The sequence below is a fragment of the Rhinatrema bivittatum genome, chromosome 15 (assembly GCF_901001135.1).
Source record: "Rhinatrema bivittatum chromosome 15, aRhiBiv1.1, whole genome shotgun sequence".
Lineage (NCBI taxonomy): Eukaryota > Metazoa > Chordata > Amphibia > Gymnophiona > Rhinatrematidae > Rhinatrema > Rhinatrema bivittatum.
In genome coordinates this window covers 4,874,275-4,887,566 of record NC_042629.1, presented here as the reverse complement: position 1 = coordinate 4,887,566, position 13,292 = coordinate 4,874,275, and the positions used below count along the sequence as shown (strand labels likewise).

The following is a 13,292-nucleotide window of genomic DNA, read 5'->3' as shown; positions in this document are numbered from 1 at the left end:
TCCCACAGAACCAGGAAGGAGAAAAAAGCCTTGGTAAATAAGGAGCAAAGTGAGAAACCTGCACATTCCTGCCAATAGCCACAATGCAGAAAGCTACATCAGAATGTTATCAAAACATCTGACTGATAAGGAAATTAATCCAGCAGGAGGTTAGGGTGACAAGTCATGAGAGGAGATTTCTGGGCTTTGTGAGGTGATCTGAAGCACAGAATATATTTTTCATCTTTACATTGCCCTGTGCCTCCAATTATTTTTTTTTTAGACACTTATTATTACATTGCTGTTTTTTTTATTTTGAGTGTTTTAAGTTAGGTTTGGTGTTTGTTTTTTATCAACAATATTTATGTATTCTGTAACCCGCCAAGAATGGCTAGGGCTAAATAATAATAGGCTCTGCTTCCGTTCTATAGTGCCCTCCCCTGTCAGGAGAAGGTTTTGCTTATGGATGAAGGTTTTTTTCAAAATTGTAGCCATGTGACTTACCCTGTACAGCATTATGTACACCAAACTAATCATCAATCAATTCCTCTGTATAGTGTTATGTACACTAATTATTATTATTAAGGAACCTTGGAGGCAATCAGAATTAAAAGATATTCAACCTGGTGAATTAAGGAGATCCCCCTTCCTTTTCCACCTACTGGGAACTTATTTTATAAATCTGGTCTTGAGAACTACAAGCCTGTTTCTCACCTACCATGAAAGAGACATACAATTATGTATGTCTCTTTCATACATAATAGGGACATATTTTTTTTTTCTTTCATACATAGTAGGGACCCACTCCCTACTAATCTGCTCACCGTCATCCCTAGCACCGTCGCAAAACCTATTGCAGAAATCATCAATACCTCTCTAGCCATGGGCACAGTTCCTAATCAACTAAAACTTGCAATCCTCAAACCCCTACTGAAAAAACCAACTGCATCACCCACGGACCCAGCCAACTTCAGACCCATTGCAAACCTGCCCCTGATCTCCAAACTGATGGAAAAAGCCGTAAATAAACAACTTTCCGAATATCTCGAGGAGCACAACATTCTTTCCCCTGCACAATATGGTTTTCGTAAATCACTAAGCACAGAGGCTCTTTTGCTTTCTCTCACAGATAATTTACTTTTGAACCTGGAGAAAAAACAGTCATTCTTACTGGTCCTGTTAGACCTATCTTCAGCGTTCGACACGGTAAATCACTCACAACTACTAGAACAATTATCAAACATAGGAATCAAAGGCACAGCTCTCAGTTGGTTCAAATCGTTCCTATCAAACAGGTTTTACAAGGTCAGAATTAACAACAAGGAATCTGACCACATCCTATCAGACCAAGGTGTACCACAAGGCTCATCCCTCTCTCCCACCCTGTTCAACATTTACCTCCTCCCCCTCTGCCATCTATCACAACTCAAGCTTACTCATTACCTCTATGCAGATGACATCCAGATCCTCATCCCCATCACAGAATCAATTCAAAAAACCTTCGCCTACTGGGAGAATTGTCTTCAACCAATTAAACATCTACCCTGCTTGTTTTCTTTCACTATTCTTCTAATTGCTTTGTGCTGCACTAAAATCTGGGCTCTCTGAGCAGTAGAACTTCTGTGTTTTATACCTTTCTCTAGGTCTGTTATTATACAATAATTGTAACTGTTGCTTGCAAACTGTTATTTTTAAGATCCAGTATACCTGCTTTTCTATTATTGTATAGCTGTTCTTTAATAATCTGGTTAATATTGGCACAGAAGTGCTGAGGGGGTCCTTTAATAGCTAAAGGACTAATAAAGTTCCAGAAAGTGTCCTGCTTGTCCCAGGTTCAACTGGAGGGAAGCGGAACAGAGGAAAATCCATTTACAGTAGATAATGTATGGGAAGAGCTAAAGAATCTGAAAGTGGACAAAGCCATGGGGCCTGATGGGATTCATCCAAGGATATTGAGGGAGCTCAGAGATGTGCTGGCGGGACCGCTGTGCGACCTGTTCAATAGATCCCTAGAAACGGGAGTGGTGCCGAGTGATTGGAGAAGAGCGGTGGTGGTCCCGCTTCACAAGAGTGGGAACAGAGAGGAGGCTGGTAACTACAGACCGGTTAGCCTCACTTCAGTGGTGGGAAAAGTAATGGAGTCACTGTTGAAAGAGAGAATAGTGAACTATCTACAGTCCGGAGAATTGATGGACCAGAGGCAGCATGGATTCACCAGAGGAAGATCCTGTCAGACAAATCTGATTGACTTTTTTGACTGGGTAACCAAGGAATTGGATAGAGGAAGAGCGCTCGATATCATATACTTGGATTTCAGCAAAGCTTTTGATACGGTTCCGCACAGGAGACTGGTGAATAAAACGAGAAGCTTGGGAGTGAGTGCCGAGGTGGTGACCTGGATTGCAAATTGGTTGACGGACAGAAGACAATGTGTGATGGTAAATGGAACCTTCTCTGAAGAGAGAGCGGTTTTAAGTGGTGTACCTCAAGGTTCGGTGTTGGGACCGGTCCTGTTCAATATCTTTGTGAGCGACATTGCGGACGGGATAGAAGGTAAGGTTTGTCTTTTTGCGGATAACACTAAGATCTGCAACAGAGTGGACACGCCGGAAGGAGTGGAGAGAATGAGACGGGATCTAAGGAAACTGGAAGAGTGGTCGAAGATATGGCAGCTGAGATTCAATGCCAAGAAGTGCAAAGTCATGCATATGGGGAGTGGAAATCCAAATGAACTGTATTTAATGGGGGGGGGGAAAGGCTGATGTGCACGGAGCAGGAGAGGGACCTTGGGGTGATGGTGTCTAATGATCTGAAGTCGGCGAAACAATGCGACAAGGCGATAGCTAAAGCCAGAAGAATGCTGGGCTGCATAGAGAGAGGAATATCGAGTAAGAAAAGGGAAGTGATTATTCCCTTGTACAGGTCCTTGGTGAGGCCTCACCTGGAGTACTGTGTTCAGTTCTGGAGACCGTACCTTCAAAAAGACAAAGACAAGATGGAGGCGGTACAGAGAAGGGCGACCAGGAAGGTGGAGGATCTTCATCGGATGACGTACGAGGAGAGATTGAAGAATCTAAATATGTACACCCTGGAGGAAAGGAGGAGCAGAGGTGATATGATACAGACTTTCAGATACTTGAAAGGTGTTAATGATCAAAAGACAACGACAAACCTTTTCCTAAGGAAAAAAATCAGCAGAACCAGGGGTCACGATTTGAAGCTCCAGGGAGGAAGATTCAGAACCAATGTCAGGAAGTATTTCTTCACGGAGAGGGTGGTGGATGCCTGGAATGCCCTTCCGGAGGATGTGGTGAAGACCAGAACTGTGAAGGACTTCAAAGGGGCGTGGGATAAACACTGTGGATCCATAAAGTCAAGAGGCTGCCAATGAAGAGTGGGTGACTCGCCAGAATGATGGCTACTGCCTGGAGTCAATACCCTTATTAAATAAACATACACAGGCTTGACTCCAACATCGCTCTAAGCTTCAACAGCAAGGGGAAATGTGGAAAAAAGGATTCACACTCACAAAGAGGGGAGTAGCTGGCTTGTTACGGCGGTTACTACCCCAAATCAAATAAGCCTGATACTTCACTTTCAATGCATATACAGCATAGTTCTCTGATTCAACGGCAGGGGAGAAGAAAAGAGGGTTCGCACTCACAAAGCGGGGAGTAGCTGGCTTGTTACGGCGGTTACTACCCCAAACCAAATGGGCCTGATACTTCACTTTCGATGCACATCCAGCATGGCTCTCTGCTTCAACGGCATGGGAGAAGACTTATACGTCACGCATATCCAGCATAGCTCCCTGCTTCAACGGCAGGGGAGAAGAAAAACAACCAATAAGGGCTAATAACATAGTCTGGGTAAAACAAATAAGCATGGGTGCAGCTTGCTTATTGCGGCGGCTACTACCCCAAACTAATCAAGCTAGATATTTCACTTGGATGCAGCTCCATCACTGCTCTCTACATTAAAGGTGGGGATGGAAGGGAAATAGAACCAAGAGCTAAGAGAAACAGATAAGTATGAGAGAAAATATGTGTGAAGCTTGCTGGGCAGACTAGATGGGCCATTTGGTCTTCTTCTGCCGTCATTTCTATGTTTCTATGTTTCTATGTTTCTCCAGCCTGAACCTGATTCTAAACTCCAGCAAAACAGAGTTGCTACTGATTTCTCACAAACCGAACACCCACGCACCCAGCCTGGCACAAAACATGGAGCTCTCTGCAGACGTCAGGAATCTAGGAGCATGGCTTGACAACCAACTTAACCTAAAAAAATTCATTAACACAACCACCAGGGATTGCTTCTTTAAACTACAGGTCCTAAAGAAGCTAAAGCCACTCCTTCACTTCAATGACTTTCGCCTCGTTCTTCAATCCATTATTTTTTCGAAACTTGATTACTGCAACTCAATCTTACTTGGCCTCCCCTCTAACAGCATCAAACCCCTACAGATGGTACAAAATGCCGCAGCCAGAATCCTAACTAACACTAATAGAAGAGACCATATTACCCCCATCTTGAGCAACCTCCACTGGCTACCCATCAAACAGAGAATCCTATATAAAACCTTAACCATCATTCACAAAGCAATCCATAACGCCGCACCTATATCTCTACAAATTCAACTTCAGCCACACTTATCTTCCAGACCCATCAGAAGCGCCTACAAAGGCACATTAGTCGCAGCTCCTGCCAAATCAACACTAAGAAAAAGAGCACTCTCAACTGCAGGACCACACCAATGGAATGCGCTCCCACCAGACCTACGACTCGAACCCAATCTACCAGAATTCAAAAAAAGGTTAAAAACCTGGCTCTTCAGGCAAGCATTCCAATTCCCAGAGTGTAACTAAGCACCTCCTCCTGTCTTTCAGATCCAACCATTGTAGGGTGTCACGAATAGCTTGACACTTAACTTCTTACACGTACTTGCTTATTCGCAATGCCTATTTAACATTTAACTATTTAAAATTGCCTACTTAACAGTCATTTAACAGAGGACATATTATATAACCGTTGCAGTCGATATACGCTACTAAAGTCCATTGTAAAAAGGGGAACACACACATACTATTCAAAACACGAACAAGGTTATTTATTATTTGTTAAATATTATTGATATTTCACTGTTCCTTGTAATAATGTTCATTGGTTGATTGTTATTGTTCAATGTTCTATGTAAAAAACCCCGGTCTAACCTCCCAGACCAGGGCAACCTTTTTGTTACTTGTAAACCGGATTGATTTGTATTGCATACAGGAATTCCGGTATATAAAAATTAAAAATAAATAAATAAATAAATAAATACAATTATAGCTAAGAAGATGAGAAAATGTTTTTTGCTCTTTTAAGGATGTTCATAACTTTACTTATTTGTATAGTATGATATTCTATTTTCAAAGCTTTTAAGTTTAAAAATTCAAAACCATGGGTAGGCCTGGAGGCCTCCACTCCTAGAAGGGTCATATCCCATCAGTATCTGCCCCTTACAGAGGCAGCAGTTGGAGGGCCTGGAGGCATTTGAATCACAGCTAGTCCATGATCCCCAATGCTTTGAAGGAGGCTAATTAAAAAGCCTTGAGCTAGATGTGTAAAATGTGAGGTCTTCAATGTCTTTCTGTTTACTTCTGGCAGGAAATTATTTATTCCACTCTTCTCAGCCCCTTAACTAGAAGCTTCCTTGTTTAGAAGCCTGAGAGATTCGCCATTGTGTAAAGAAGGTGCCTTAACCAGACAGAGCCAGGGAGAACAGCAGAGAGAGGGCAAGGAGAGGTGAAGAGAGCAGGGCTTGTGCTGCCAGAAATTAAAAGGGTTTTAAAGCCACTGCCTTGAATATCTACACAGAATGGAGTAAGGGATGGGATGGCCACATCATCCACCCATGTTAATCTTCGGCCCCTCCAAAATTTCAGTTCCGGCTAGGCCCCTGATTAGAAAGTTAAAAGAAAGCTTTTTCAGCTAAGGTGAAAGAAATTATTTAGCATACTCTGATCTCAGAATTCCTCCAGAACAATTCAATCCTTTAAGGGAAGGGACTACAAGAGGGAAGCATTCTGTACTGGCCATCAGCCCAGTGTCCTGAGTATGCAGAGGCAGCAGTCCAGCACAAAGTGAAAACCAGCCCTCGAAGGGCTTCAAAGCCATTTCATATGGGAATCGGTGTAAAACTGCCAATTATCATGTGAAAAACGCAAAAATATATTTAAGCATGAGGGATCGGGATCAGAAGAAGAGGACCCATGTGGCTTTGCCAGTAAATGAAACGGATGTTATATCAGTGCAACAAAAGGAATGAATGACAGGCAGCCCAGGACCTAAGTCTGCACGACAAAAGCTTGAGGAGACGGCAACGTAAGAGAAGAGTCACCCTGATTGCCCCGGCCGAGGAGTGAGAAGGCAGGGCAGGTGAGCGCTGCGAAAGGACGAGATCTACTGCCTGCATGGAGACCGAGGAACAATGAGAGGCGAGGGAAGGCTACGGAGCTGCAGCGGCGCCATCTTCCCTGCCTGCCTCCCTCCCCGGAACAGCATCCTCCCCTCCCGGCCGGAGCTTGCATCCTGCCGCAGCGCGGGGCCAGCCGGTGCCCGTCCTCCGTGCAAAGCGCAGGCTGCGAATCGCGCAGGAGGCCCCCGCTGCACCTCCCCTCCTACCTCCAGGGCTGCGGCCGTGCAGGCGACCAGAGCCAGCAGCGCCAGCGGCAGCATCGCGGGCCGGATCAGGAGCTTCCACCGCCTCCCCGTAGCCCTGGCTCCTCCCGCCCTCCTTCCTTCCGGGCTCGCAGCGCCTCCGGGACCGAACCGGGCTGCACCGCAACGAGCAGTAAGCGCACGAAGCTTCCTCTCCCCGGGAACCGAGCGTCAGCTGATCCCGTTCCTCTCCAGCGACCTCCAGCGGACGCAGCGCGCATTGCAGCTGGACCCGAGAGGGACCCATCCCCCTGCTGCCCCACGAGGGGTCCCTGCTGTGCGTGTGCTCAGTGTCTCACATCATCCTGTGTGTGAGGTCAGTGGGCAGCCACCTTGCTGTGTGAGTCACTTATTTCCCAGCATCAGCTGTGGCACTGCATCATCTCAGGGGAGAGGGCATCTCGCTACCTACATACCTGAAGCTGCTGCAGTGGGGGCTGTGTGTATAAATAAATAAGGACATCTGTTTTTGCACCTTTTCCCAAAGTCAGTTTCAAGGTGGATTGCAGTAAATGTAAATGGGCAGAGGCATTAGAGCAGCTTACATTCAATCAGAATGTGCAGTTACAGTAGCATTGGGATCCAGTATAGGAAATCCTATTTGTTAATAGTTTAAGACCCAGATGAGTTCCTGTTTATAACACAGTTCCTCATCGGGAATTCAGGAAGTTTGGCCAGAAGAAGTGGCTAAGAGGAAGGTCTGGCTGAAAAGTTATGTCTTAGCTTTTTTACTGAACTTAAGGTAGCCTGGCTCCAGGTGCAGGGTTATTTATTTATTATTTATTTAAAGGTTTTTCTATACCGACATTCGTTAGATACATCACATCGGTTTACATTATAACATGAACAGTAGCAAAAATTTGCTTTTATAGGGAACATATGAGTTAAAACAGTATAGTTGTGGTTACAGGGGGAAGGGACAGGGGGAGAGAAAAGTGGATGAAACAAACAACATGACTATAGATGAAGGGTATTAGGAATTTGAGGGTTGTGGGCTTGGGTAAGGTATATATATAACTGGGTAAAGAGTATATATGAAAGGCGGGTAAATTATATATAGAAAAAGCAATAATTTTTGGAACAAAGGAAAATCTGCAGGAAAATCTGGCAGTGGGAGGAGAGGAAAGAAGCCATTTGGAAAGACTCAGTAGCATACTAAGGGGGGGGGGGGGCAAATGGGTGGTCTGTCCCGAGTGACAAAAGGGGGAGAGGTGCCTTTGCCACCAGTATATGGAAAGGTCCTGCAGCAGCGCGGGTAAGTGTCATGCTGGTGGGATTCCCACTCCCTGCCAGCAAAAGTGAGAGCCCGTGGAAGAGGCCAGCGGCAGAAGAGGCCCTGCCTGCAGTGTTGCCAGCATTTCCCCGGAGCCGGCAGTAGAAGAAGAGGCTCCTGCTCCACTCCCCCACTCCCTGTTTTTTGTAATTTCCTCCTTTCTCAAGTTTATTGTAAACCGGCGTGATGTGCTTGCACGAACACCGGTATATTAAAAGCTGTTAAATAAATAAAATAAAATAAATAAATAAGAAGAGGCCCTGCGATACTGCTGGTATTTCCCCGGAGCCAGCAGCAGAAGAAGAGGCCCTGCGGTACTGCTGGCATTTCCCAGAGCCGGCAGCAGAAGAAGAGGCCCTGCGGTACTGCTGGCATTTCCCAGAGCCGGCAGCAGAAGAAGAGGCCCTGCGGTACTGCTGGCATTTCCCAGAGCCGGCAGCAGAAGAAGAGGCCCTGCGGTACTGCTGGCATTTCCCAGAGCCGGCAGCAGAAGAAGAGGCCCTGCGGTACTGCTGGCATTTCCCAGAGCCGACAGCAGAAGAAGAGATTCTGCTGTGCAGCCAGCAGCTGAAGAAGAGGTCCAAAATGTGTGTGGCAGAGTTGAGATACTGGTCCTGTGAGAGTGAGTGCTGGTGTATGAGAGAGTGCTTGCATGTGTTTGTGTGTGTGTGTGTATGAAGGCGAGTGTGTGTATGAGAAAGTGAGTGTATATAAGAGTGAGTGTGTATGTGCCTGTGTGTGTGTAGGGGTGGGAGTGAAAGACAGAAGAAGCATGGGTGTGCATGTGTGAGACAGAAAAATTGTGTGTGAGACATACAGAGGAAGCGGGAAGTGTATGTGTGTGAGAGAGAGAGAGATGAAGGAAATGTTTGTGTCTGTCTCACAACACACACACACACACTCAAGCTTCCTCTGACTCTTACCAAGCGTGTATCTATATGTGAGACAGAGGGAGCATATTTTGTGTTCTGTTCCGCGGCCGTGGCGCCCCACGACCGCGGACCCCTACCTGATTCGCAGCGTTTCTTCGCCGAGGGAGCCCCGGGGGAGGGCTCCGACTCGGGCCGTAGCGCCCACGCGGCCCGGTGCTGCTCCTTGCAGGGGAAGCCATCCTGCTTCCTCCCAGCAGCGTCTCCCCTCCGCGGGGGAAATCCAAAATGGCCGCCACCATCCTTAGGCGCGAGGCCACACCCCCTCCACAGAATTAAAGGGACCCAATCCCTTTAAAAGGCTTCACCTGTGCTCTATCAGCCAGAGCAGGGGAAGTATAAAAGGCAGCTTCCTCTGCTCGTCCATTGACTTGGCAACGTCCTCCAACGTAGTCTAGTCTGCTTGCTTCGGTGAGTTCCTTGAGCTTGGATTCTGCGTCCTGTTTCGTCTCTGTGTTCCTGGTTCCTGACTTCGGATTGGCTTACGGTGATTCTCTGGTTCCTGACTTCGGATTGGCAAGCGGTGATTCTCTGGTGCACGACTTCAGACTGGTGAGCAACGACCCTCTGTCACTCGATCTAGGACTCCTTCAAGACCACCATCTCCAAGGGCCCACCTAAGTCCCAGCGGCCCGGGTCCATACAGGCTCCTCCTGGGGGGACCGCGGGCTTCCAGGGTGAAGCTCCAGTTAGCCCTTGCACCGACGCCTGACCTCTCAAAGGTCCACCTAAGTCCCAGCGGTCTGGGTCCCTATGGGCTCCTCCTGGGGGGATCACAAACTTCCAGGGGTGAAGACTCAGCTCCTCTTCTCTTCCCTTCATCTGTCTCCGCCACCATCTCAGTCTCCAGTGCTAAGGGTCAGCTTGTCCCGTCTTCTGCTCTGCCTCGCCTCCCAACAAGAGAACCTACGGATCCTCCGAAAGGTATACCATCCTCCCGTCGGCCAAGGGTTCACAAACCTGAGCGTTACATTTTGTTTGTGTCTCTGTGTGAATATGTACTCCCAGTCCATGACAATCTCAGGGTGACAGGTATGGAGAGTGAGGGATTTTTAACATCCTTATTAGTTTTAATTACTGGGTATTATTTGATGTCTGCTGATTTTGAAATATTGCATCGATGTTTAGGAAATTTTTAAAAATTTGTACAGGAGCTTCTAATTATTGAATATTAATCTGTTCATCAGCTGTTTTGAAATGTATATTTTTTTAGTATGGTTTTACTATTCTGATTGATTTATATTTCTTGAGGAATAGTGATTTTTTGCTTTTCCATTGTTGCACTGCATACAGAATCTGACTGGTTGTGGTTTCCCGTTCAGTTTTTGTCTGCGTGTGTGTGTATTAGTGAGTGAGAGAGACACACACAGAGGAAGCATGTGTGTGTGAGAGAGAGAGAGAGACATGCAGAAGCATGTGTGTGTGTGTGTGAGCTTGTGAGAAGGCTCATCTGCATACTGCTCCAGCATCCACCGGGAGAGGAATCCAGAGGTTACCGCAAGCAATCCAGGGATTGAATTCCACAGCCCCAGCTTCCAGAGGCCCCGCCCCCTTTGCAGTAGAAGAGGACTGGAAGGCTCATCTGCATACTGCTCCCAGCTTCCCCTGGGAGAGGAGTCCAGAGGTCACCGCAAGTGAGTCAGGTATTGAATTCCACAGCCCCAACATCCAGAGGCCCTGCCCCCTTTGCAGTAGAAGAGGACCAGAAGATCAATTTAATGGTGGTTAAAGAGGATTGGTAAGTATAGCTTTCGGAAATCTTTGTTCATAAAAGTTTGGAGAAAGGTAAAATAGTGGGATATATTCTTTAGAGTTTGTGTGTGTCTGAGGTAATAAGTAAGCCAGAGATAGATGATTCTAGTGTCTGTCTTTCCCACCCACTCAACCCTTGATTTTTAGGCAAGAGACACTTTCCCATTAAAAATCAATCAGGCTCTTATCTAAATCATACCATTGTACCAGCCCTTTTTGAAAGTTTAATCATCCCCTTGTAGGACACTAGCTGATTAATTAGTAAATTCAACTGTAAATTTAAAGTACTCTAATTCCAACTCCCTTAGTATCCTAAACAACTAGGAATTCAATAAAATTAAGATGAAGGCAGTGTTGTGACCAGGAATGTGGACCCTTGGGCCGGCCTTGCGGAGAAGAGTTGGAAGAGAAGTTGGACTCCGCTGAAGAGAAGACCGGGTTGGCGGCTAGCTGACAGAGTACCATGTAGAAGCTTCACCCTGGAAGTCCTTGGTACACTCGAGAGGAGCCCATGAGCACCCGGACTGCTGGGACTTAGGCGAGAGTAGTGAAGAGGGAGTCTTCACCCTGGAAGTCCAAGATCCCCCCAGGAGGAGCCTGTGAGGACCTGGACCGCTGGGACTTAGGCGATAGTAATGAAGAGGAAGTCTTCACCCTGGAAGTCCAAGATCCCTCCAGGAGGAGCCCGTGAGGACCTGGACCACTGGGACTTAGGCGACGGTGGTGCAAAGCGATGAGAAGATGATCCAGAAGTCGAAGCAAGCGGCAGACAGGAGAACCAGACAAGAAACTGAGGTCAAGAGCCAGAGAATCAAGCTAGGGAATTTGAAACAGAAACTGTGGACTGGATCAGGATCAGCAAGGCAGGAGTCACAGAAGCTCAAGAGTCAGGAACTGGAGTCACCGGAGCAGAAGCTGAAGAGCCAGGAACTGGAGTCACCGAAGCAGAAATCACAGGAGCTGGAACTGCAGGATGGCAACTACACTCTCTGAAGAGAAACTTCGTTGCTAAGCAATTCTGAGCAGGCAGACGCCGGCTTAAGTATCTTGCCGGCGTCTGACATCATCCAGGGGGCTGTCCTCTGCCTGAGGGTGCTGAACCGTTAGCAGCTCCCTTCTCGTGCGCGCATGTGCTCCCAGGGGGGTGGAGCTAAGATTGGACCTCGGCGGCCCGGCAGGCCCGACACAACGACCCGGCACAGCCTCCCGGGGAAGGACAAAGGTAAGGACCCGGTCGCTAGCCTAGCGACTGGGACCGCAACAGGCAGTAGTCCAGCAGCAAGTGGGGGCCTTTCCAGTCTTTTGCATTGAGTGTCACATGTATGATTTTTTACCCGCTGGTGAGAGATTGTATGTGTGCACTTGATGCAAAGAGCTCCTGGCTCTCAGGGAACAAGTCCGATCTCTGGAGGCTAGAGTAGCAGACTTGGAGGAGCTGAGGCAGACAGAGAGGTATATAGACGAGACCTTCAGGGACATAGTAGCCAAGTCCCAACTTCAGACTGGCAGCCCTGGTGCTGCCTTGGAGGAAGAAGGTCTCATGATTGGAGAGCATCAACCTGGTGCAGCAGGAAAGGATCCTGTAGCAAGGACCTGCTCTCCAAGTAATGCATTGTCCTTTCGCACCGAGGATATCTCCCCAAGGCCTACTGCCCAGGAGGGAAGGGTTAGCCCGGCCATCATAGTTGGTGATTCAATTATTAGAAATGTAGATAGCAGGGTGGCTGGTGGATGTGAGGACCGCCTGGTAACTTGCCTGTCTGGTGCGAACGTGGCAGACCTCACACGTCACCTAGATAAGATTATAGATAGGGCTGGGGTGAAGTCAACTGTCGTGGTACATGTGGGCACCAATTACATGGGAAAATGTGGGAGAGAAGTTCTGGAAGCCAAATTTAGGATTTTAGGTAGAAAGCTGAAATCCAGAACCTCCAGGGTGGCATTCTCTGAAATGCTTCTTCTTCCATGTGCAGGTCCCCAGAGGCAGGCAGAGCTCCAGAGTTTCAATGAGTGGATGAGACAATGGTACAGGGGATTAAATTTTGTAAGGAACTGGGGAAACCTTTGGGAAAAGGGAGACTTTTCTGAAAGGATGGAACCAAGCTGCTGGCACTAACTTTTAAAAAAGAAGATAGAGCAGCTTTTAAACTAGAACAAGGGGGAAAGACGACAGTCACTCAGCAGTGCATGGTTCGGAGGAATGTATCCTTGAAGGATACTAATAAAACAGGAGAGTTAGAGCATCCCAACAGAGAAGTTCCAATAAAAGCAAACATAGTCCATGTGCCTATATGTAAAAAAATCACCTGAGCTAAAGATTTCCAAATTATCCCTAACAACTGAAAAGCAGGTTGTTAATACAAACAAAAAACACACTTTGAAATGTCTGTATGCTAATGCTAGAAGTCTTAGAAGCAAGATGGGAGAATTAGAGTGTATAGCAGTAAATTATGAGATTGACATAATTGGTATCAAAGAGACCTGGTGGAAGGAGGATAACCAATGGGACAGTGCTGTATCAGGGTACAAATTATATTGCAATGATAGGGAGGATCAAATTGGTCGGGGTGTGGCACTTTATGTCCGGGAGGGTATAGAGTCCAACAGGATAAAGATCATAAAAGAGACTAAATGCTCAGTAGAATCTTTATGGGTAGAAA

The 13,292-nt window shown here is 46.9% G+C and overlaps 1 protein-coding gene across 1 annotated transcript in view; it reads right to left on the bottom strand.

Moving 5' to 3' along the window:
- APP (amyloid beta precursor protein) overlaps window positions 1–6,870 on the bottom strand; it is a 300,473-nt gene extending 293,603 nt beyond the window's left edge. Inside the window, 1 exon segment of the mRNA XM_029577860.1 lies at window positions 6,643–6,870. Within this exon segment, the coding sequence (XP_029433720.1) occupies window positions 6,643–6,696 (54 nt within the window). The 5' untranslated portion in view covers window positions 6,697–6,870.
- Window positions 6,871–13,292: the final 6,422 nt, after the last annotated feature.